Source organism: Pomacea canaliculata, linkage group LG2, assembly GCF_003073045.1.
Source record: "Pomacea canaliculata isolate SZHN2017 linkage group LG2, ASM307304v1, whole genome shotgun sequence".
Taxonomy (NCBI): domain Eukaryota; kingdom Metazoa; phylum Mollusca; class Gastropoda; order Architaenioglossa; family Ampullariidae; genus Pomacea; species Pomacea canaliculata.
In genome coordinates, this window is record NC_037591.1 from 6,757,647 (window position 1) to 6,784,853 (window position 27,207).

At 40.8% G+C, this 27,207-nt stretch overlaps 1 protein-coding gene across 1 annotated transcript in view; it reads right to left on the reverse strand.

The window, feature by feature from the left end:
- The window catches only part of LOC112557319 (homeobox protein Hox-A9-like), a 53,218-nt gene extending 26,337 nt beyond the window's left edge, over positions 1 to 26,881 (reverse strand). The window contains 4 exon segments of the mRNA XM_025227100.1: positions 21,098 to 21,422; positions 21,424 to 21,572; positions 21,575 to 22,218; positions 24,889 to 26,881. Coding sequence (XP_025082885.1) covers positions 21,098 to 21,422; positions 21,424 to 21,572; positions 21,575 to 21,650 — 550 coding nt within the window. The 5' untranslated portion in view covers positions 21,651 to 22,218; positions 24,889 to 26,881.
- Between the last annotated feature and the right edge of the window lie 326 nt (positions 26,882 to 27,207).

The following is a 27,207-nucleotide window of genomic DNA, read 5'->3' on the forward strand; positions in this document are numbered from 1 at the left end:
ATGAACCTCTTCTACACGTCTTCCCATCTCTCTCTTCCATCCTCTTTCTTTTTTTTTTTAATATTTTTTGCCTGGCAAGTCACGTCAAGGTGTCACGCCTTTGTGTGTGTCGGCTACCTGATTGTATAATGACCACGTGATTGATTGTCGTCTGCTCGGCCTGAGGCACGTTGCAAGTCGCAAGCTTGATCGATTTTGAGATCAGTTGGCCACGCCACGCTTGACTGGCTTTCTAGGTCAATCAGAGAACGAACAGAGATTTGAAGGTTTATTTTTTTTAATATGGAGAGGAGGATGGTGAAGAAGGTTTATGCAACGTGTATGACTGAGCACAAGAGCTTGCGTGTGTGTGTGTGTGCATAATTAGCATAATGTGCAGGTGTGTTTGTAAGTGTGTATGTGCATGTGTGTGATGAGGTCTACGTGCAGGCAGACATTTCTCTGGCCATGGCCTCGCTTTCTGTTGGCTCGTCGGCCATAAACCCTCGGTGCACACAGCTCTGCTTTTTCTCGAGACGTCTGATAATTTTCTACAACTACTGTTGCGTCACTGATATCGCCCACAGAACTGCCTTCCGCTGGGCCACAAACTCTAATTTATCGCGAGGCGGAACAACCGCCACAACCACTCCCGCCTCCCCAGAAAGAAGAATTTTTTCTCCTCTTTTTTTCCCCTTCTCTCTCTCTCCTTGTCCTTTTGCAGCTGTTTCTCCAACTTCTATTTCCAGTTAGTAATTCAATGATTAGCTTAATCTATTTCACATTCTTCAGAGGGGTAATGCTAAAAAATAAAAAAGACTATTACCCACAAAAATAATTAATTACACTTGTCATTCCTTTTTTTTTTCTCAACCCTCTTCCACCATCTGTCTCCTTGGCCTACCATTTAAATATTCTGATAAGTTATCGTTTGTTTTGTGTTAATGTTTTCACAGAGGTGGGGTCAGGGTACGAGTGTCACCCAGTGTCTATGAGTCTTCTGTCTAAACAGTCAAAGTTGTGATGTAGAGATAAAGTCACGTGGGACGGTTACTAAATACAACGAATTTAATCCCCGTGTTGTTAATTTTTCAAGTATTTTTGTGGACATGTAAATCAGGTTGATTATATGCACAGATGGACAGGCTTGAAGCTTTGTCAAGACAGTCAAGGCTGTCATCTCGCTTTGACAATTTATTTTTTACCTCTAGCGAGATATAGAAATGTGTGTGCGTGTGTTTTTTTTTAAAGAGAGAGAATATATACATATATGTATGTGTGTGTGTTTTATATTGACAATGCAAATTAACAAGAAAACGTTTTTCCAATATCAAAATCTTGCGTAAACTAAGCTCATTGGCAGCATCAGGAAAATATACTTTATCATCTCCAAATTTTAAAAAAATTTAGAATCCATATTTCAGCCTCTGGTACGAAAAGCAAAGACAACAGATCGAATTAAAAAAAATTCAAAACACAACAACAGTCAGAAAAGAAAGACAGAGAGGTGAAATGAATCTGAAGTGTGTCAAGTCTATAGGACGCTATTAACACTAGTTGTGTGATACGGTTCACGTTAACAAGGGTCTACAATTTCTGTAGCAGTAATACAAGACAGTATAACGTTACGTAAACTCCTCGTCAGGCCCTCGGTTACATTGTTCGCTTCTGAAAGGACATGAGCTGTCAACGTGAGAAATTCTCCAGGCCAAATAATTTATGAGTGTTCCTGCGCACAAAGCAGCCGCTCGCAAAACAAAAAGACTTTTTTGAGTTTATTTTTTCGTACCAGTAGCTCAGAATTGTGTAGTCGTCGGCTGATACATCTGACGGAGATAAAGTTACCTATACACGACTCCTCCTTGGCCATGATTTATGGATCGCAAGTAGGGAGGTGGAATTTTTAAAAAAGTGAGACTATATTTTTTCATATATATATATAATGTATTTCAATCCATAATTTTTATATCTTTTTTGTATTTATTGAGTATTTCACCCGTGAAAACTGTTCACATGGTGAGGAGGTTCTGGGTGACGTCCCCATTGTTAAAATGCGTCGAATGTCTCCTTAGTACTCAACAAAAACAAATTTCGAAGCACAAATTATAGATGCCCATTACAATCGAAATAAACCGGACATAGTCTTGACAACTAATGAGGAGTGAAGACAACTCCCATTCAGGAGACCCCCGAGGTCGAGTTACTGGTCCTGACGGGGAACAGATCGCATGTGAAGATTTGCTTCACTCAGTCACATTATTTATTCTAGTCACACATAATGATCTCCTTAAAGTTGGAAGCTCTTGATAAGTAAAGTAGTCTAAATATAGTGCATAGACTGCTCGTCCATGTCCATGTGAAGCAGTTAATAAAACACAGAGAGAGAGAGAAGGTTCAAGCCCAGCAAGCTCACCTTATAGCTCACCTCTATCCTTTTCATAAAATTAAAATTATTAGCTTATTTTTTTAAAGTTAATCATTGTCCCAATCTGGTTGCTTTATTTAGAATATACTCTAAGACAGCAAATGTATTAAAAGAAACAGAGGTCGATTTATTTTTGGCATTTTAGTCCATTTTAGTAGCATCCCATGGAAAAGGAAGTCCTGTGGAAGGTGAATGGAGGAGCGAAGACATGGAAGGAGAATTGAAAAGTGAGGTTAAATGAAACCAAATATCGTAGTCACCGTTGTACACCAAAACAAAAATAAGACACCCCCATCTCAGAAGAAACCCACAAAAAAAAAATAATAAAAAATACAACAAATATTGATAGAACCGTTTACGACAGTTACGACAATGGCGATGATGTTGTCGCCAACCACAACGACACGACGATGGCGACAGAAGGGAAAGGAACCTCGGTATTTATTTATTTGTTTATTTGTCCAGTGTTATACTCTTTCCCAACATGTTTCTAGCCCAATATACGGCCGCCGCAAAGTGTTTCCCGCAAGGAGCGATAAAAGTTTATTGGATCTGATCTGAGCGTGTAGCACCCCATCATTACACAACTAATCAAGATTTATGCTGTATGTTTATTGTTTCTTGAATATAAAACCCAACCTGATTTTTTTGTGGCCATCGATGTAATATGAATGAGACTAGTTATTAACATGCGGGCTGTCTTATTATCACAAAACTTCTTGTTGGCGAAAGCAGAGAAAGTGTGGATAAGGCCATCTTTATACAGACTCCGCCATATATTTGTGGCCAGGGTTCAGTCTCGTCTTTTATAACTTTCTAAAAATTTGTTATCAGGCTTGCTTTACAAATGAATGAATTAAGGGATAAAAGTAAGAAAAAACTGTATCTGGGAATGGCAAGATAATCTATAACGGAAATTATGAGATGAAATATCTGTGGACAAGTTTATGACAACTTCTTTGAATTACGGACGACCGACAGGACAAAGTTAAATTGTTCCAAACTTATTTTCGAGGAAAACTGTGCTAAAAAAAGAGGCTTAAATGTCGATGACCAAAATGATTAGATATGAATGATTTACTGTAAACTAACGGTTCATCAGAATTTAACTCTTCACGTGTCTGTACATTTCTGAGCGAGACCAGTCATAATTGTGTATTAAAATTTGATAATCGCGGGTCATGTTACCTACGATTATCACCTCATGTCAATCTTTCCTTGATTTATTCTGATGACTTTTTTTTTTTTTTATTAATTTACAGCTTTAATAGACAATCCAGCGACTGGACTGTTTTTCTCCTTTAAAATAGGGTTTGGTGACAACTTGTTCATAAATACTCATCTCAAACCTTATGTTGACAGGAAAATTAATTCATAATTGATTGATTTATATTATTCAAGGGTCATTGCCATATAGAGGGGGAGCGAACGACGATGATAATACAATGTGATATTCAATAGTACTTCTATAGATATTCCGGTTTATTTTTAATACTAATTCCACGCTCCGGTTGATTTTGAATTTTCAGTATAACAGTTTAGTGAAGAAAACTCAGTCATGCGTATCCATTTTCTGTAAGTGCTCGTAGGGCATCTGTATGCAGGGCTGGTTGCCTTGACAGTTGCTGGCTCGGCGTAAAATATTTCCCCACTTCCCCCTGTCACACAATTTCACCTTCCAACCTTTTCACTGTCAATCCGTTTTGAATCAGCCTGATGGTACATGTGCACCACTTAGTTCTGACCTTCTGACTCACTCAACACCCACGCACACGCATTTACAAACACACACTCACACACACTCTCTCTCTCTCACACTCACACACACAACACCAATTGGCAAGATCCAGTCAAAACTTCTCTTCTCTTCCCACCCTTCCTTTCCTTCCCGCAAACAAATCTGGAGTCCGCCATGCACACCTCTGACAGACCCGCTAGGTGGCGCCAGGAGCGGCCAAAGGACAGATAAAATGGCGGCGGAGCGGGGGAAACGTACGGCGATGACGCGATGCTCGTGGTAAGGCAGAGCGATAATATGATAATACACAAGTTTATTGCCGGCTGAGTACAGATACACCGGGCCGTGCATGTGCGCGTGCGGCAGAGAGATGAGATGCTCGCCGTTCACCTACCCGCATCTTCAGCTGGCACTTGGCAACGGAAGCAGATATACAGGGAGATGACACGATGACAGCTCCACCGCCGCAATCGGCCGTTAACTGCTGACACTTTCGATACGTGTTACCTATAGTTTTTTATTTTTTCAGTTTTTATGGTTTGTTTTTCTTCCTCTGGGCTACTCGGAGACCTCTTATTTACTCTTTCCTTTAATTATTTTTTTGTCATCTATGTCCACTTGTTTCTGTCCTTCTCTTCGCGATGCTCGACTTATCAAAGGTTCAGAGTTCGAGACCCGTGGTACGCGGAGGTCAGCGAGGATTTCTAGTTCTCTGATGAACTCTTACGATTCTGTGTCCGAGTGATCTCTGCCGAGTGCAGTTCTCAGTCTCCCCGACGTACTCTAGGTCATGGTGACAGGTACGCATGGAGGGACAGGGTTGGTTTTTATTTTTTAATTTTTTTAATTTTTTTTCTGGTGTGGTGTCGCCATTCGGTGGCAGCGGCCAGGGGGCATCCGTCATGGGTCGATCCGTCCTGACAGCGGGCCCGCCATCGTCTGCAAAAAGGCTGCTGGCGACGGCGGTCACCCATGCGTGGCGTCTTGATCTCATCGACCCTAAGTCGTCTCGCCTGAGTGACTCTGGCTGGCAGGCAAAGGTCCGGCCTTCGCCAGGTCAGGCGGGAGATGCGATCGAACAAACTGTTGCCACAGATGACGAGCAAGCATGAACACACACGCACACACACCGCAAAACGTGTTGAAACAAAAGCTAGTTGTCTCCAGCAGACGCCAAGGGAAGAAGGCAAAAAGGCAGACGGACGGACAAATGGATGACGGAATGGACAGATGGATGATTAAATGAACAAACTGATTCAGGGATTCTGCTAAGGCTAAATTATTTTGGGTGATGATGATGATGATGATGTAGTTTTATATCGCGCTAGTATCCACATCACAAAGATGCGCTCAATGCGCGGTGATCCCAGGGTCCCAGATCCTTCTTCAGATTTTTAAGGGGTCCCTGTTCTTTGCCCAAATTTGAAGGGGACCCCATTGACGAAAATTGACGGGGTCCTCTGAACTTTTAATGCGTACTGTACGCAATTTTTTGCGTAAGTAGAAGCCCTATGATTTATTGACAAATATGTAGAGGCTGAATGACTGAACTGATTGACATCTGGCTAAATTTGTTGATGTTGAATGTACATTTGGTGGATATATGGACATACATGTGGATGTTGAACGGGTGCATTGATGGATGCATAGATAAAAAATGTCGATGTCAAATAAGTAGATTGATATATATATATATACGGATGGATTGTTAAATTAATGAATTAATAGGTATAGAGATGAATATGTGGATGGACTGTACAACCAATGGATTGATTGGAGGATACATAGATAGATGAAGTGACAAGTGTGTAGTGAAATACGGATATACATTGATGGGTGCTCGGACGAATGGATGATAGAATGGATCTATGTGCGGATATACAGATTAATGAAAAACGACTGATGTTTAGCTGGATGTATAGATCGATGGATTATCGAATGGACGAGTTTGTGGATGCTAGATAGGCGATGAATGAACAGACTGATGCATGCTGGGTAGTTTCTTTCATCTTACTTTATTGGATAATAGATGAAGACATGTTAAGAGACATAAACTGAAATATACCACTGTCTTTTCTGCCACTCAAACTTTTATTTTTCTACGATGATAGCTTCCTTAGTCACAAACCAATATTTCTAAAGTAAACTTTTCTCAGGAGTTAAGGCCGTGGACAGATTTCCGAAGCAAGTTTTCTATTCAACCATTGCTGTAAAAGACGATACTACCATTTCCACGCCAAGCCATACCAATGAAAAATAAATAAGTGAAAATAAATAATTATAAAAATAGAGATGAGGAAGCACGACACACAAACTGGTATTGTTGCAGTGAGGATAACCAAGATTTGCAGTGACATGCGGTAGGGAAATTTATTATTGTCTCCGTTTCATGTTGATGATGAAGTGCATGTCGTTCATTTTTAGGAGCCATTATCGATGCTGTGTGACAGAAATGGAACTCAAAACGTCCTGTTGATAACATAGAAAATAATGGGGTGTGAATCGTCTAGTGTGGGAGATACACAGGGAGTCACATACATCCGACCACAGATGCAAATTCGCTAATGATACAGACTCAGACAACTTCAGATACTTTTTTTTGTTATTGTTGTTTCAGGAACGTTTGTCGACAGACCAGAACTGACAGAATGACACCTCAGCATAGCCATGTGAAAATTTCTATAATGTCCACTGGAATTTCATCTCACCATTCTGAACAGTCATCGAAAGTGCAGAAAATACAGAGAGGGAGGGGTAGGCAGAGAGGGGTAAACAGTGATACCCGTGGCAAAACTGCGTATAAATGTGAGAACATTGTCAACCCTTGTGACAATGGGCTTGGACCTCCCTCGCTCCCCCTCCAACGTACACCTGAGGCGTGTGTGACGAACTACAGGTGAGAATACCACCTGTGCTTTAGCCTGGAAGTATGAATGGTGATGCTAAAACTATCTATACTCACCATCTGCCTACCTACCCAGACTTCATCGATAAGTTTGCTACACACTGGTCTACGCAGATACACACAAACAGAGATTTATTCCAGGAAGGGAACATCCATCATGTCCTACTCATCCATCCATCCATCATGTCCTACTCAAACATCCATCCATCCATCTATTATGTCCTACTCAACCATTAATCCATCCAATCTTTTTGCCTGTGAAAGTATTTACCTGTCAATCTCTATGCACACAGGTAACTCACATACAAACTCTCATTTTTATCCACACTTTTTGTAACAAAAAAAAAACAAAAATTTGCTTGATTCTTTCTCTCCCTTCCCATCCTTTCCCCCATTCTTTCTGTCTCCAACCCTCGTCTTGTCTTCTCCTCAAGCCGGTAAGTGTGCTAGAGGGGGCAAACAATCTTCAGGGTCTGGCAAGCACACACGCGTTTCGAAACCTGCAGAGAATAATTATTTCCCCTGCATTTGTATTCCCGCCCCTGGCCAGAGAGCTACGATGATTTACTCGCTAAGAATCTTGAGGCTGTCTGTCGACCGAGGAAAATGTCGGAGGCTGCATTCGGAATGAGCAACGGTTCCCTGTGCAGGTCAAGGGCAATGATCTGTGCCGCTGCCTTTGATTCACCGAGACAGGTAGTCACCTTGAGACAGGTGAAGTCAGTTGTCTTCCTCAGTAAGACGTGCAGCACCTGTACCCACAGGTAACTGGTCGGGGGGGAATATACAGTTGCTAATATCGAGAAGAGACGAGAAATGCTACAGAGTCGGCAAAAAAAAAAAAAAAAAAAAAAAAAAAAAAAAAAGAAAATATATTAGACAGAAAACAGGGAACAGGGACAAAATGTAAGCAGACAAGTATAATGTTTGACAGACTGCAAATGTTAGGGACTAGGAGAGAGACCGGGGTGGATGGTGGTAGAATACGAAAAATATGGTGGAACCGCAGAAAAGTGAAAAAGCCATTGAAAACTGGCCTACGAGTCTGAGTAGTGTTTGTCGAGGGAGATGCAAGAGAATTAGGATGTTAAGAACCAGTCTGAATGGCTGCCCCGTGGAAGCTTCTAGAAAATGTTAATGTAAGAGGCAACTTGCGTAACTTGTCTAGCAGGAACAGGACGATCCAGATAATGGAGAGACGAAGGAAAGAAAGTGGTAAACAAACGAACGAACGAACAATCAAAGTGCCTGAAATTATCAAGAAATATTTTTTCACGTAGATGCAAGACATGCAAAACTATGTACATCCAGGTCATTAAACTTTGCAAGCCAGTACACGATCATCTAAACTGTCCTAGACACGGATAACGACGAACAAAGTATTTGTCTTTAGCGATTTTTTTTATACAGGTTCATAGTTCTTGTCCACTCAGTAAATTCCTGTAAGTTTCCCAAGACAAAGAAAGCATCATTGACAAATGGTAAAGAAGGAACTTGTATCTCGTGTATTCTTTGTGGTAACTTAGAGGAATAAATTGTTGTACCCACAATCTCTCCTTCTATAAAAGAGAGAAGAATGTTGCTAATAAAATAAATTAACATCTTATGTCACGCACAGAGACCGGTTGTACTGGAAGTGAAATGTAAAGGTCGTCCTATGACCTTTCTCAGGTAGCTAGGGAGCCAGGTGTTAAAGACCTCGCTTTTCTCGGGGACTATCTTTACAATCTGTGCCCATCTCCTCTCCCTCTCTGCCTTCCCCTCCCCAACCCTCTTGAAAGTCTCTTGAAAGTCAGGAACCATTGTCGATAGCTGGGTCGACTGGGGGTTGTGCTTCGCGGGTATCGAACCGGCGCACCTCTCAGTTCGGACGTCTCACCACTCGGCTACCCAGTCCAACACTTACCGGTAGTAGACTTTTTTTCTAAGATTCTCGTACACAAACAGTTCACAGCATGAACTCTGTCATAGACAGGACACAACCAAAACAAGTTTGTTTACATGCTTTACCTAATGTAAGCCTTTCCGCAGACTGCAATCTTTCCGTGCTTTGCAGGTTGCCAACTATAAATAAAAGCCAGTCGGCAAAACTGCAGGGAATCGCCGGGAATCACACCACGAGCCCGAGTACATCCAGAATGATTATCAACACTTTTTTACTCACGAAAGAAACGAAGGAAATGGCGGCCACTCTATAGCCTGTCCCATGAACTCTGATGGACAAAATTTTATTGTGAGTAAAACTTTTTTTCGCAATACGAAATTTGCAAAGTAAAATATTTTCAGAAAGTCAGTATCTATCAAGGTTTGAACAGGAATCATTTTGGAAACATGTTTACCTAAAGGGTGGTATTGCAAATTCATTTAATTGTTTTGATAATACAGGGCAAGGTAAATGTTTGTCTCAGTGAGTAATGATAGCGCGGTAGTGTCCATGCATCCGATTGGAGAGGAGGACAAAATGAAGATGGCAAGGACGTCTACTGTCGCGCTCAGAACCCACTGCTGCGCTGGAAGGACACTCCACGAAGTCCAGCAACGATTTTACAAGGACCCGGATGTTGAAATGCAGACAGAGCCTTCGAGTTCCAGGGGGGAGTAGAAATGAGTGTAGGGGGGAGAGGTGGGATATTCTTATAACATCCAGGGCTCGACTCAATGATTCGATAAAATGTTTTGTTCTCTCGTAGACCTTTACAGTTCCGAAATTACTTTATGGACGTAAATCATAAACCGAAACATAAGATTCCTCTCTCCATTTTGCCCGTGACCAAGCACCGTGCAGGAGAAGAAGCTGCTGTGAAGAGATTTGACATCTTAAGATATTGCTTATCTGAGATCGTGGGCCCCAGAAATGTGTTTCTTCACTGCTAATTGATTGCAACGCTTCGCACGTTGCGTGTCTGTCTGCAACAGGTGTGAGGGGGAGACTGTTGCTGGTTGGAAAAGCTGTCTGGTCGGCTCACTGGCCGGCCAGCATCGCTCCGCCAAACACCCAGCAGGTGCTGTCGTCTGGAGGAGAAGGAGGAGGAGGAATAAACCTTCTCTGATGCACTATTTTCTGTGGAAGTCTAGCCTTCTAACAGCATGGAAGAGCTGAGAGACCACCAGACACATCCTGCCGTGCAAAGTAAGAACCTACATCTGATAGAACTCCATTTCTGTTTACTGTTCTGTGATTACAAAACACCCTCTTACATGTCTGAATGTTTTTAGAGTGTTGAAATGTGACTAATAAGACACAGTAGTCGAAAGTTTAATATAGGTAAAAACATAATTTGCAAATCTTTACCAGTTGTCCATCTTAACAAAAATTATAAGAACACGTTTGAGCACTACTGAACATGTTGAGGTGTCATTATAAAAGAATTTGTCATTTTGGTAGCAGAAGATGCTCAGAATAAGACACCAGGTTTACATTGGCATGAGCTGATGTGAGTGGAAGTTGAGCTTAAATTGTTTTTGTTTTATTTTGTATAAAACACAACAAACAAAACAAATAAAATAACACAAAAAAATATAGCAAATCAAAGCACAAAAAAACCAAGTTAACCCTCCAAACAAAACAAAACTAAATGAAACAAAACAAAGCAAAATAAAACAAAACAAAAACAAAAGAAATGAAACAAACAAAACGAAAAAAACCTTAGAAGCTTAGATTTTGTATGTTGAAAAAAAAAAAACCCCACACTTTTCCCCCCAATTCATACAGTCTACACTTAGCGATTGGCCACGGGCAGAATCGTAAACCTGGATGGGAGAGAACTCCCAGACCTAGAGCAGACGTCTGGCGATAAGACCAGAAAAAAATCCGACCAAACCCAGTCGGTTCCTCAAAGAGCGGTGCAAGCCGACCACAGGGGATTCTTTATGACCATGTCACTTCCTTGCCCCTCCGTGTGTATGAGGGCTTCTCCCCCCCGTATCAGTGCACTCAGCTGAAGTACTGCCACAGGCTGACAGTTTGGTTTTTCTCTAGTTATTAAAAAAAGTGTTCTAACCTTTCTTTTAACGGTAAGACAGAATCAAATTTTACTCTAAATTTTAAACTATTTTTTATTCCATCAATATTATTTTCTTTATTTTTGTTAGATGTTCAAAAGGAGTGAAAGGTTTAGTTTGAAAATTGCCTCCGCCGATTGAGAGATTCACTCCACCTAACCACTTACAGAGTAGAAGTAGCATTCGAAAGAAAACTACTTGAAACCAGGGAGTATGAAAATCTCTCATTTTTGGTAAAGTACTGTTCCGGGTAAATCTGGGCAATTAGCTCCCCACCCAACCACTCATCCAACCTCCTTTTTATTTTCTCTCCCTCTTCCACTGTACACACGACAGCCGGCGTACTTTGGTAGTTGGAACACACATGAGGACTTCAGACACTTGCTTACACCCAAAAGAAAAACAAACAAACACCCAAACAAACAAGCAAGCAAACAAACGAACGAACAAACAAACAAACAAACAAACAAACAAACAAACAAACAAACAAACAAACGAACAAACAAACAAAAAACAAGACGAAATCCCCTTCTTTATACCCTCCTGCCAGAGTCAGAACAAACTTTGCAGTCCCAGGTTCGGTACCCACCGATTCACACATCAGGCCTCTGGAATTATCCGTCAATTAGTCCATAATTCTCTCCATTTCACGAAAAATAGGGTTAGCTCTGTCAATTAGGTCTGTATGCGGAACTAATGTGACAATTAAAACAGAATAAACTTATTGAAAACTGTTTCTCCATTAGGCAAATTGCAGTCGATCAGTTTACACTTATTAAACGATCATCAGATCTGTTTAACCTGTGAGGATAATCACCGGTAACATAACTCTGTTTTTTTTTTAAATAATCGAATGGTTCAGAGAAAGTTCAAGAGAAATAATTCAAAGCGAAACTTAAGCATGTATATTGACTGTAAACAAGTATGGGGTGTTGTGTTCTGTTTTGTTTTATTACCTTTCCATCCCCCATGTCTCTCTCAACAGGTGTTGTAGGAGTCAGGTTATGTTTAGTCGAATGTCAGTGACTGGTATTCTAGGAAAAATTAATGCTGTAAGGGAGATTTTTTAAAAAAATACCTTGGCTGTATATCGAACTGAATTAATTATTGTTTGTTTGATGGACTCGAACCTTTCGCTTCTATTATTATTGTTGTTGTTATTGAAATGAGTGAAAACAAGAAAAAGAAAGCATAAAGACAGATACTAGTCAGCACTTTTTTGTTGTTGATTTAGATAACCCTCTAGTAGCACCTTTTCTCAGTCTGAGATACAAATTACATTTCGATGTAAATTTATTTCAAGAGATTTTCTTAATATTTCGACTCGAAAAGAGGAATGCCTACTCTGGGCTATGCCAACAGCTGTTATATGCCAGACAGAAAGAATGTGTTGTGGGTTGAGAATTGAACCCAAACATCTTAATTTAGTATTTGGAGTGTGTTTAAATACATTCAGACAATTCCTCTATTAAAACTACTAATCAGTTCAGCAGTTCTCTTTTCGATCATCGAAGTGTCTACATCTTAAAGAAAAGTTAGATACTCTAACGTGGAAGCATCATCGAAAAAGACAGAAAAGATAAGAGACAGGATATTTCAGACCTAGTAGCTCAAAGGGGAGGGGTGGGACAGAAAAATGGGAGGACGAAAATGGAGAGTACAGTCTGAATAACAGAGGACAAAATAAGCAGAAAGAATAAACGGAATAAACGAAAGAAAATCACGAAACAAAATAATGAAGCTTTCCCTGGCAAAAATGTGTCAAAAAATGAGGCAGGGGAAAACACAAGTGAGAGAGAAAGTGGGAGGAAGGCAGCATGTAGAGGTCATAATGCCAGTGCTGTTATGATGATAATTATGAGAGGAGGAAAGTGGATGAAATAACTGTTATGATGTTGCTGCCATTGCTGCCTTGCCAGGCCTGGCGATATTCGCGAAAATAGAGAAATTACTCGCGGCCCCTCTTTCATTTGTTTCCCAGATACCTAGAATTAAACAGGTTTGTAGCGTCACGCATGACAGGCTTAAGCCAAAGGGGAGGCCACTGTGCCGCCATTAGAGCCTCGTTTCTCGCATGGCGTACTTCGCGGAGTCCAAACGGTAGCAGTCACGCATGCGCACTCGACACAGGCACACGCTCGGTGTCAGAAAAGGTCTGAAGTCGTAGAAGGTCGTCCTTAAAGTCCTCCGAAGTCCGTTGTAATGGCAAAGTATTGGCAAACCAATCTGAACTTAACTCGGCAAAGTTTCAAAGACCAAAACAGTTGGGGTTTTTTTTTTTTTTTGGTGACCACGCAAATCACACTTTGACACACTCCAAAAGTTACAGAAACTAGTGTGACTGGGGGTGCAGCTACAAATGCAACAGAATCATACAAAAAAATTAAACACATTTAAAATGCAGGGTTTACTCTGGTACACTGCCAAATCATCATATGAAACATTTCCAAATTCCTGGGAGAGCTTGTAAGTGAGCATCCCACATCAGTCTGGAAATTTTTCTAATTGGCAAAATTTGCTAAACTGTATTCTTGGCACAAAACATCTTGTTTACAATGTACACGCCAGACACGTTGTTCTCAATTTTCAATCCACCTGTCTGTAACCTGTTGAAAGACACCAGACATACATTAGTTTGGGTAGAGGTGTATGAGTGGGTGGAAAGCTGGGGTAGGGGGGTAGGGGAGATGATCACGAGGAAGAGACTTACAAAAAAAAGTTCTTGCCACTGGTTATTACTTTAGTATTTATATTGCAAAACCTGACAAAGTAAAGATAAAATAATTGTTTGTTCCGAGTAGCTATCCAAGTATCTTCACGGAATGATATAGGAGGAGATTAAAGTTAGATATCAGAAAAAAAGCTAAACTGTTACAGCTTTCCTGGCCCTGCAGCGTGGGTAGCAGTATATTCCGGTGAGCAAATCACTTCAGCTTGCTGTGGACACGTTTTATGACTTATTTAAACTCAGTCATTACATTGGACTCGAATTTCCCCTCCGTGTCCCTCCCAGGCCTTCACGCCTGTTAATTAATCAGCTGACGAGACACTTAGCTCCAAATGCGTTAATCTCCTCACTCACCACTTAAAAAATAATTTATTTACGATTTGTTGATGACTGTTTAATCTTTCTATCTATCTTTCTTCTAATGACTAGTCCACCAGCTCGTCTTCCTTTGCAGATTTTCGCAAGTCTTTATCCTTACTCCTTGTTATTTGAATCCTTATTGAGTCTTCTATGTTTGCTTTGTTTGCACTGTTGTTTCTCATTCGTCCTCTGTCTATCTATGTATATTTCCATTCATCTAAGGCTAGAGAAGTAGATAGGCTTTAGTGATTACAGCAACTGCGATCGAACTTGAGGAAGTAGATATGAGCGAGTTCGAGACCAGCGAGGGCTGGGGAAGATAAAGAAGTCTCACCTGTAAAATTTGATGGGGAAGGTGTTAAGATCCCAGTTGGATCGTTTGTCTTAAATAAATACAATAATTTTATTGAAGTTTCATTAATACAAGAAGTTACTATATGGGAATAATGATGGATGAATGGTTAGACTGAGAAAGGAATTTCAATCTTAATGAAGTCGGGAGCTAAAACTCTAAAACAAAAACAAAAAAAAAAAAAAAAACAAAAAAAAAAAAAAAAAAAAAAAAAACAACAACAACAAAACAAAACAAACAAAAAAACAAAAACAAAAACAATAAAAAATGTTGGCATATTATATACAATAAAACTAACGGTCCAAAAATAAGATGAGGACCATGACAGGGTGCAGTGGTAGTCGAAGGGGCTTGTTCACAAACATCCTTGCTGAGGGCAGATCTTATGGTGACCCCTTTAATGGACTGTGCTTGAGACAGCATGTTTAATGTGTGTCATTCGTGAATCATTCTTAATTAATTTCAATCTGTATCTGTCGAGTCAGTGTGACCGGCAGTGTTAATTCGCCTCCAACTTATTTGGAGCGCCGACCCCAGGGCAGTAAAAGTGTCATAATTTTCCACCTGTCAGGGTTTTATTTCTTCTCAAGGATGTGCCTCTAATAATGTAATGGTTCAGCGAAAATGAGATTGAAGACCTGGATAAAACCAACCTGTGTGTGTATGTGTGTGTGTGTGTGCATGTGTGTGTGTGTGAGAGAGAGAGGGACAGACAAACATTCACTTGTGTAACCTGTTTGAAAGAGAAATTAGTGTGGGTAGACTTATATGAATGGATGGACAGGTGAGAGGGTGAGAAGAAGAACTGACACATAATTAAAGGCAAAGAACATACATAGTAGTGTGTGAGAGCGTGCCTGCCTATGCTTTTGAGAAATTAATCCGCAGAGAAAGAAATAGCAAGCAGCCAAGTCCGTAGAGAAAAAACTTATTTATGTACAGGAATTTTAACATATGATATTTTATCACTTAGCAAAGATTTAAGGTAAGGTACTTTTGTTCTGTACTTTCTACCTTTAAACATTCTAAGTTTCCGTTCACATGCACAAGAATATCAATAACTAATTCATTGTTCTACAACACAAGTAACAGAGAAATATAAGCAATAAGGAATTATTACAAATATAAATAACATTAAATAATGCAACTCTTTACTCCAATTAAAAATCATACTGTCAGATATCAGTGGCGGTATTGTCTAGTCACGACGCAATTGTTCCCGAGAATCAGAAGAAAAATAAAAATTCGAAAGCCAGACGGCAGTATTATAGGTCCAAAATATGGACAAATATTTATTCCTATATTTATGGGTGATTTGCCAGGTTTCGAAAGACATGCTGTTAAACGGACGGTGACAATGAACGAATAACTAAGATAGAATTTTTGTAAATCGCGAACTACAACCGTAAGATTTATTCTAGTGTTAATGTGTTATATTTCATTTAAATCATGTCATTCATTTCATTCCATTATCTTATATTGCCATGAAATAATGTTACATTCTGTAAAAGTTGAGTCCGTTGCAAAGGTGTCCAAGTCAATCAATCATGCTCATCCTTTGTGTAGGATTTTAACAAATAATGAAACAGTAGTCTGTGGGAAGAGAGCTAAAAGCGAGATGAAGAATGGCTTGCAATTAAAAAAAAAAGTACTAATTAACCTCATTGAAAGAACAAAGCAAAAGCCACAAAAGCCATTTTACACCTTCTACCTGATCACCGGAAGTTCAGGTCTTAACATTTCGAGTTTCAACTTCGTATCCGCTTCCGGAAGTTTCTCTCCAGCTCGTTAACATTATGAAGTAATTAATTGGATATTTAGGACTGACATGGATACTTGTATATTTCCCCTAGACACTGTAAAATGATGGGAAAGTCAGTTGGAAGCGTTATTCGTTGTCATTGTCGTTGTTATTATATTATCATTATGTCTTAAATGTAAAATATTTTCCTCTGGTAGCTATACACTAAACTTACACTAAACTATATGCATTCCAAGAATAAGAATCCAGTGAGCCGAAATATGAACACATGAAAGGGTAAACTGAACACGACAGTGTAAAGCAACTTTCCCAGCATCCTTTAATGCAAACTAAAAAAAACCAAGAAAAAAGAAAAAAAAATCATGTCTGCATTGCTGAAAAATTAATCTGGACAAGAAAAAAAAATCCTTGAAATAACTTTCATTATCCCTTATGGAAAGTTTTAGAAAAACAAGTGATGTCTGGATTGCTGGCTGGACATAATTTGGAGGCTCGCACCATCTTGCCGTGCTCTTCCCCTCAGCAAGTAGGACCAGGCAGCAGACCGTTCTCAAGTAGAAGTTCTAAAAATAGCGCGGAGGAAACTTAAATCGCTTGCGGGTCCCTATTTTTTTTATTATTTTCACCTCCGCCTTGCATCCGCTACTGAAGATCTTTCAAGAAAGCAAGCGAGGAGGTGCATAAGGGAAACAGAGACGACATAAATCAGTCAAGTAAGGGGGTAGGTGGGGGACGGGAGGGATGGAGGTGTCCTGTAGATCGCCGGCGGCCATGTCCTTCCCTTCTTCTCTCTCTCTCGGCACAGAGACCTTGACGAAAGCTCGAGTCCCTGACGGATGTCGCGTAAAGTCTCGGTGTCTGAGACCTGACAGAGCGCGAGCGTCTTGCCGCATACCATTATCTGGGGCTTAGAGCCGCGCCTCGTAAATCAAGCGGCGGTCGAGTGCCGCACCGCTACCAGGCTCCGTCTCTACCCCACAACAGTTCGCTCGGCCGTCCCGTCCACCAACACAACACCAACAGTCTGCTTGCCGTGCCGCGCCGTGCCGTTGGTGTGGTGTGCTGCAACGGCAAGCTGCTTGTGTTGTGGTTTGTCTGTCTGTCTGTCTGTCTGTCTGTCTGTCTGTCTGTCTGTCGTCCTGCCTTGCTGCATGTCTTCTTGCCTGCCTGCCTTCATGTCTATCTGTCTGTCTTCTTGCCCGCCTGCATGCATGCATGCCTGTCTGTCTTCATGTCTGTCTGTCTTTTTGCCTGCCTGCCTGTCTTCCTGTCTTCCTGTTTGTCTGTCTTCTAGTGTGACTACTTCTAATGGTTACAGGTACTAAACCTTTCGCTGGTTGTCAGAATTAAGAAACTGCATTTTCTAAACACCTTTTACCCAACTTCCACCTTCTATACCCAGCAGCAGGGTAGACTGGGGTAGCTCGCTTTGCCACACGGGTATCGAACTGGCGCGTGTCCGGGTTTGTACACCAGCGCCCTAACAACACGACTGTCGATGTCCCTACTACTACCCTAGATGTAGTAGTCGTAGAAGACAAAGGATGCTAATTCTTCTACTTCATAGACTGTAATGGTATTAGCAGCAATATCAAAAGTTACTATGGGAAAAATAAGGTTTCTGCAAATAAAACAGATGATTGTAATAACAATGATAAAGTACACATATAGCGCCATGTTCACTAATAATAATTAAAAAAAAAAAAAATAATCTGTAAATGAGGTTGGACATATTTCTATCCACACTACTGTTGCAGCCATAGAACACATCGTATAAATGCTAATTGCTTTTATGCTGCTGATATGGTAATCTGCGGAATACAAGATATTCTGAGTTCAAACCCGTAGGAGAGAAGCAATAAAATACTTTTCCACTCAAACTCAACTTGTCATCAACTCGTGAGGCAGAAATATCACTAGCATTTTCCACACAGTATATATAAATTTTCCACACAGTATATATATATATAACCATTTCTGCTTGCAGCTCATATTTCATAATAATTGAAAAGTTTAAAATGTTTATAACAATCTTAAAAGTTATAAAAAAGAATATAGGAAATAATTAAGTGCATAAGAACAATATATAATTTATGAGCATCTAAAATAACAGTTTCTCTGGATTATTCAACTGTTGCTTACATTTTCCTGATTTTCATGCGGTAATGCATTTTTTTTTTAAAATGTTAATTTTTTAATTCAGTTTCCTTTTAATTGCATTTAATTTTCACACATCCTTATAATTTCGTGTCATTTTAATTGTATAATTTCGTGAGATTTTAATTTAATATGTGATTATTATTTCACCCGGGCTGTCATTTGTAGCTTGCTTTGCTCGCCGATAAGGACTTTAGAGTTTATTATGTTTTTCTTTTTTGTTACAGGTGTTAAGCAGTGTAGTCTGCTTGTCTGCTTTTTACTTTTTCACAGTCCACCTATTAGCTACATTCTCTGGATTTCTATTTTTACAGGTGTACAAAGCGTGGAGCGATGCAAATGTATTCAAAGGGCTTAAAATAAAATCTTGGCCGCCAGGCATCTACCTCACCTTCCCAACAAAGGGACAAGATATAGTTCCCTGCGATAAATTCGCCGAGTACTCGCCTCAAAGACATGTTAGTGTTTGTTGAGTAAGACCTTGTGTCTTAAATCAGTGAGGCGAGCTACAGCAGGTGGAACATCTCTTTTATCTGTTCATTTTGTTTGTAAATATTTCTTTTGCTACTTCTGTACCCCTTTATTCACACAGTTGTATGAAGACGAATGCATTTGCTGGTGTGAACACCTGTGTGTGTGGTGTGTGCGGTACACGACATCCACAGAATTAAAGTATATAATATTCTATAATCTACCATCAATAGCTATTATGATGATGTTTCCTTGTGACCCTCCACAATAATTTAAAACCTTATTTACGATGGCAGTGTAGTGAGGTCTGGTGTAGAGGAAATGATTGTTGCTTTGTGTTTAGCATGATCGCCGCAGCGTGAGAGAATTATGAAACTGAAGTCTAGAACAAATGCAACCAGGATGCACCGCGAGCATCACAAACTGACAGACATTGATCGACTTAAGAAAAATCGTTTTAAGCCCTGTTCTTTGCGACTATCGTCAGTTGTCATCAGTTGAGGGCTAAGCTCGTGCCACATGTGCGCCAATTGTTCAGGGGCTGTCAATGAGATCTTGAAACTCAAACTTGCTGCTCGCAATGATTAATGCTAAGTCGGATAAGCATTATTGAAAAGTACAGTATTTATGTAGGATTTTGTGTAGAAAGTTGCAAAAAGACATGTTCTAAAGCTGCTCAAAGCAGATAACTTCAAAAGTTGGACGCGCCACTTGCCATGCAGTCTGTAAATGACAAAAAAAAAAAAAAAAACAAAAAAAAAAAAAAAAAAAAAAAAAAAAAAAAACAAAAAAAACAAACAAAACAAAACAAAAAATAAAACAAAATCAACAAAGAACAACAGCAAAGACAAATCCCTGAATAGAAAACCGAGCGATTGTTAAGAAACCTTGGTGTAAGGTTTAAGCAGTTTATTTTTAACCGGTAAAAATGAAAAATTATTTACAGACAACGAGCAGATGTCAGGGCTGTGCATACGTGTATGTCTGCGTGTGTGTGCGTGCGTGTTCGTTTATGCAAACGAAGGAGGAAAGAGTGAAGAGTAGGCCACGAGGGAGATGAATAATTACCAGAACATTTAAAATAACGCAGGTCATGACCCGACGCAGCAGTCACGTGACTACTTGCTCCTGGAGCGAACGAAGTCAGTAGGTACAGCGTGTGGTTACATTTTATCTGTTACGGGTGGATGGTGGGGAAGACAATCAAGACACAGATCGAAACGACTGGTCGGTGCACACCTCAACACTCTGAGTACAGGCGTCCTTCATCGCCGCCACATGCAACTCTTTATGCTTATTTCTTCATCGCCCGGGGGTTAGGGGTGGGGTAGGGTGGGAGAAAAGGGAAACTTATGTGTTTAAAAAAATGTCCTCTCGAACCCACCAGGCTTAATTGATGGAAATCACCGAGGCTTGAGATGATATCAAGACAGCGACTCCGGCAAGGTTTTTTTTTTTTCTGTCCTGTTTTGGGAGTTGTTTTTGTTTTGGTTTTTTTCTTAATCGAGGCAGGGTGCAGGGCAAGAGTGTGATCGGTCATCTCAGGGTGGGAGAGTGTTGGGTGTGAAGGCAACGTGGCACAGCTTGCTGATACAGGAACTGTTGAGTGTTGGTCTGACTGATGGACCGGCCGAGGTGCAAGGTGCAACGTGTAACAGCTGTCGGGCCGTTGCACACAGACACAAGCAGCAGGACAAAGCACGTCACAGGCCATTTGAAACTTAGAGGCTGACAAGCGACCAGTGAACATAGTCCGTAAACAACAACAAAAACTAGCATACGACACGAAGAGAACAAACAGAAGTTTAATTTTGCTATCTATCGTCTTGCCTCTCGACCTTTGTGGAACGCACTCCTGTCGTCATTATAGACAATTATCTGTCCAACTGAGTATTTCTTGCATCATTGTCAAAAGTTAGCTATCTTTCAAGTTAGATAACTGTTTGATTATTCCTTGCATTATTGTAGCAAGTCAGCTATCTATATAGAAAAATATCTATCATGACGCAACGAATGGACCGTACCGAGGCGACAAGCCAGAAGAAAGATGGATGAGGACAACAACAACGGACTCGTGTTCACTTGTGATACGAAGTCTATGCAAATCAACTGTCGAAGCGATATTTTTTCATTTTAATGGCTGGTGATGGGGAAGGTTGGGGTGAGGAGGGTAAGGTTGGGGAGGGGTTAATATCTAAACAACTGAGAGTGGACTCACCTCTTTGGCAGAGCGTCTGATACGGGGAGATGTTGGCCGTCTGCTTGAAATCAAGAGCCGGCGACATGTCAGCTGTGCGCCAAGTGCACGACGTGTCCAGCATGCCGTTCAGCCTTGACCCTTGGTGACCTCCTGTACTGCACGTGCACGAGATGGCGCAGCACGACTTCTGGACCTCATCGCGGGCTGCAGCAGCAGCCGCACCCTCGAAGTCGGCAGCCGAGCGCGCCGACATGGCGCCGGGGCCAGCGTTGGGCTTGTACAACAATCCCTCATACCCGCCTTTACCCACAAGCCCGTTCTCCCGGACGTTGACTGGCGCTTCCCTCTGGAGTCGGGGAGCAGATGCCCTGCAGCTTCCACTCGTTGGCGTTGGACGTCTGCTTGGCCACGGCGGATGCTGCAGAGTCGGCCTGGAAAGGGTAGACGGAGGACGGAGAAAAGTAGGTGGAAGTCCACGACGTCGGGTACATGTCGGGTAGTTCCGGTCGCAGCTGCCGCTGTCGGCGTAGGCCGAAGGCAGATGCCACCCTCGGAAGGCGTATGGATTCATGATTAGGTCTGACTTCCAGCGGCAAGCGGTCGCAAAGCTGCTGGGTGGAAAAGGAAGGAAGGGTGGGTATGGGGTGTGGCAGGAGAGTGCGAGCGTGGACGTAGTGAGTTTGGAGTCGAGTCAGAGGGGAGATAACAAGAACATCAACGAAACAGTCACTGCAAGGAGCAGGTCGACATTTTCACAAGAGTTGTCGTCTGATCGAGTCTCAAGTCAGGATCACACAAACAACTGGAAAAAGAAGCGATGCTGGAAGTTCCACTTGTGATGATTGTCCACAAGGAAAGTGTGAGGGGGACAACTCTAGCACTGTAGTATCCTGTTTCGTTTCTATCCTCAGAGTTGTTGTGTCAGCAAAGAGTTTTTCGGAATATGCCACAAAGGAGTACTGGGTACTTAGTTGACCTCGCGACCTCATTAAGTTAACAAGTTTCTTGCAAGGATAGTGTCTCACTTGTTTCAGATGGTCATCTCGGTGATCTGCAGCAGGAGAACAATGATGTTGGAAGGTGTGGGACCTGAGGCAGATGACAAATTGACGTCCACATCCAAGCAGGTCTTCATAAAACTGACTCAAGGAAAGAAAAAGAGGAAAATTGGGATTAGAACACATGAAAGGAAACTTCTTGAAATGGCAAACATTCGATAACACTACACAGATTTGGACACACAACACACACAAACAACAAACAAAAACAAAAACTACAGAAAAATGTGGCAATGATGCCAGACAAAAACATCTGTGCACAGTTAACAATGCTGCAAAGAAAGTTGACACCGTCTCACAATGTTCATCATCTGTTCATTTGCTTCTTCTCCGGTGTTGTGACATACCAAATTAACTCCAGATTTCAATTCACTTATCTTTTCTCATTCCTTTCATTTTTTTAGAGTCCACTACAGATCCTACACATTGTAACTAATGATAAAATTGTATGTCTGTCTCATTTTTGGAAACATTCCGCTTGAGTACAATGTAAACCATTAAAGGAACTAGTCATCACTAAAGAAACATCAGTCAACAAAAATTGTTAGAGAGGACTGAACTAATAATAAGTATGTTCATAAGAGAGAGTAAAAAAAAGAGAAAATTGCATTAAACACAAAACCAACTTTTATTTTAATAGCAAAACATAAAACGCTATTTTAAATAAAATTCAATAACTCATCGAATTTTTATTTGTCGATGACGGGAGTTGTAGCTCAGTGTTTGACTAATCTAACTCCTGGTAGACAAGCATGCTTCATTTTGTTTCTCTCGTGTCACTAGGTCGGAGATAAATATCGGCTTTGGTGTCATGAGATGGCTTCTCAACAAGCAGCTGCAAGGATGGTCATTAGGGATGAAGATGAATAGTCACGCACGCCATGTACTTGCAGGGTACACAGTGTAAATCACAACCCGAAGGTGGAGACAAATTCTCGCCGAAAGAAAGGAAGGACAGACAGACAGACAGACAGACAGACAGACAGACAGACAGACAGACAGACTCACAAAACAACATTTTCCGAGAGATAATTTCACAAAAATTGAACGCCTGAGCAAATGAATGAAAGAACAAACGAATGAACAAGCCATTTAAAATATTTAGAGTTTAAACGGTCACCTATCAGGCAGAGGAAGTGAATGGAAGGCGCAGGCATAAAGCCACTCGAGGAGACTGTCAGGACGGACAAGAAGACATGAATTCTTTCCGCTCCTGCTTCCGTTTGAACCGAGTGAACGCGCGCGCATAAATCAGTTTCTGGTTCTTGGCGATGGCCTGGTAATGCAGCACACATGCTTTCAAACGCGACCTGTGGGCCTGCAGTTGCACGAGAGTTTGCGGGCGATGAGTGTGTTTCCATGCTGGAAATGTTTTAAATGAGACTATTCGTCGGCTGCGTGGAGGTGAAAGGTCAGGGAACGAGTGTAGCACCGCATCCCGGGCCGGGATTTTTGTTTTTATTTTTTTTTTTGGTCGGGTATATTTTGAGATTTTTCTTGGTGAGACAATGCTTGAATGAGGACACTAGGTTTCTTACAAACCTTTTTGTTAGAGAAACCTGTAGCAAAACAGTGAGACAGACAGACAGACAGACAGACAGACAGACAGACAGACAGACAGACAGACAGACAGACAGACAGACAGACAGACAGACAGACAGACAGACAGGACAACAATCTTTCCAGTCCTGTTTAAAACCAAATGCACATAGCGATGTTGCTGTTATGCAGCTTTTGTTGTTATTTAAAATATGTCTGTAAAATAAATAAAATTTTCCTCGTGTTAAACATTGTCAAAACACTATTAACATTTTTTTTAACCAACACCTAAAATAAAAGCCGCTGAAAGGAATTTAAAATCAATAAGCGTTTCTGTGTGTGCATGCGTACGTGCGTATGTACTTGAGTGTGTGTGTGTAAAGATGCGTGTCTACACGTACACCAACACAGAGTGAATGGAGTTTTAACACTGGACTAGTCCTGCACGGTATAAAATCCACATAAATGTTTCGGAAGATCACCCTTCGCTAAGACATATTTCAAAACTAAATTTACTAATAAACGTTTGAAAGCCAGTTTTTTTTCAAAAAAATTGCATGGCAATAAACAAAAAAATAAAAGACCAGAGTATTTGGGGAGTGGAGCATAAGTACATAGCACTGAGCAGGCCAGAAAATGCGAAAACGAACGTAAAAACAAAACTTATCGCTAAAGAAATATTATTCATTACAATAAAAATAAAGTTTACTAGCATTTAAAATGACATAAAATTTATTACAGGCAATAAAATTTACTAAAATAAAGCAGTGAAATCAATGTACGTAAAAGTAAAATAGCACTGCATAAAAATGCATTGTGTAAAATTGAATGTGTAATATAAAATAAAATAGTGACATAAAATAAAATTAATAATGTGTATAATGCGCTATAACTACATATAAGTGATAAAATAAAGTAAAACTAGTTTAATAAAATAAAGTTAAACTTTAGAAATAAAATTCATAAAATACATAAAATAAACAAATAATAAATATAAATAAATAAAAATAAAATAATGTTGACATAAATTTAAGGCCATTACTAATTATTATGCAATAATTTTTGTAGTGTAATAGACTCAGCTCTCTCAGGACATACATTTAAAATAATCAATACAAATAGTCCAGAAACTATAAATAAAGCATATGTGCATTAAGGATAAGGCAATTCTGCAGAGAACAATCAAAATAAAAAAGAAACCATTTTCCTTACCTCGTGTACAATTTAGGTAGAAATCAAAGAAATGGAATACCAGAACACCAAACATTTGAAGGAATAAGTCCAAGAAAGCAAGTATTGCCACGGTGCTGACACCATCTACAACAACATGTTGTATACCAGCTTCCTTTTCCTTTGACTCCCAGGTAGGTCTCTCTAACAGTATTTTCTTTTCTTTTCTTTTTTTTTTCTTTCCTTTTAAAGCACAGACCTAACCTAAAACCTCAAACATTTTGATTCCTAAGATGTCCAGCCTAGGTGTCCTGTCGTAAGTTGGTTTTTGATATCAAAAGATGACAGTGCCCGTCAGAAAGAGCGACAGCCCCGAGTGGCTGTAACACCGTGTGTGTGTGCCAGCCATAAATAAAAAAATCATTGTGTTGACAGGTGACAAATCAACAGCACACAATCCAGTACAGAAACCCTTTCTGCTGTCTTTCTTCTTCAGAAGGAGAAATAAAAAAAATCGGTGATAAACTTGCTAAAAATCAAGATTCCTGAATCCCTGGAGCTCAAAGTTCACAAGTAATCCGGCAAAACGGACCGTTGAACTCATTTCACGGTCGAGTAGTAAAGTAGGATAAATCACAATCGTTGTACCCCGATGATGATTTTTTTTTAAATTCCAAACTTTGCGTTTATAAATTAAAAAAAAAAAAAATTTTTTTGGGCAAGAATCTCGATCGTTTATGACGGTTTTGGTATAAAGTTTATCGCTTTAGTGAGCACGCAGGACATAAAATGCTAAATTAAAGTTAAAACTCCAGTGGCCCATACGCCGACTGCTGCTAGTAGCTCCAATTAAAATCCCAAAGCAAGAAGTTATAGTCGGCCTCAGCAGAAAGGCATAGAGTGTCGTGGTTCACCTTAGCAATGATGTGCCGGCAATTATAACAGACAAAAGAGGATCCAGTGATAAGTTGGCCAGGAGGGATGGAGGTGGTGGTTGATGGAAGGGCGGGGTACCCGAGGTTTGCGGTGTTGCATGAGATGGGTGAGTAAAGGAAGGAAGGAGAGAGGGGTAAGGGGGAGATGCCACCTCGCACGTGTACACATCGAGCCAATCGCACGGTTCTCTCCCCACAACCCTCCCCCTCCCGGTCTTTGTCAGCAGACGACCGGCGTACAGTTAGCGATCTCGTGGCTGGGCCAGCCTCGCTTTGACTGACAGTCCCCGTGTCGGGGAACTTGCAGGGGCCGAGCAAAAAACTACTACAGGGAGGTTCATATTGAAAGAAGGGGAGGGGGAGGGAGAGTAGAGGATGTGTAGAGTCCAGCGAAAATAACGGTGCTCGTCCCCCCGTAAAGATTTATCTGACTAGATCTCTGCCTGAGTGCGTTTGCTGAAACCGTTGGACTTTTTTTTTTTTTTCTAACGGACCGCCGAGCTGCAGCATGGCCTAATGAAGCTTCCTGCTGCACTCAGTAACATCCAATCGTAATAAAAGCATACAGACACCACGCCATCCGGACTCCACTAACATAACTGCATCGACTCGCTCCCCTACCAATCGCCCGCCATTGCATGCCGCGATGGATGGTCTCATACACTTCCTGTGGGTTTTATCCATCCAAGTCTTATTGCCCTGTCTCCCTCCTCCCTGCATCTCTCCCTCTCTCCCTCTCTCTTGCCACTGCGGACGCAAGGCCATTACCGGAGTGACCACAACCGATGCCATATTCGTCTAGTTTTACCCTCCATCATTTTCCACTTCGATTTGGGATAGGTTTCATTACAGCTACAGTCGCGTCTGCCTCCTGGGTTATGTTCGGGATACTGTCAGGCCAGTTTGAGAGAAGTTTTCTTTGTAAAGTAATAATAATAAAACTGTTTTGTCGGGTTATTGCGGGGCTTGGGTTAGTGGTCCTTTTGTGGTCTTGTTTTAAAAAGTTTCAGGTTGACGCTTTAACCTGAGATAAAATTTCAGGTACGAAGGCCACCGATTTCAACTTGAGATTCATTGCAAACACATTCTTTTACACCTGAGAATGCTAGCCTGGGGAAGAGAGAGAGAGAGAGAATGACAAAAAAATAATATGTACAAATAATATTTATAACAGACCAGGTTTTCGCCAGGTTGATCTTTGAAGAACAGTTACGGAAAGGATGAGTAAAGTCCTTAGTGACATATAAGCGAGCCTTGGGTTCGGTATTTTGTAGCAGACTGTTTGTGAAACGACATGCATGCCGAGACATGTGGCAATGGAAGAAGATACGGTTGCCAACTAACCGTTGACACAAGGCTGGTTGTGGGTGGACTTGACCTGCTACAAGTTGCCGACATCCTACAATAGTTTTGATACTAAAAAATT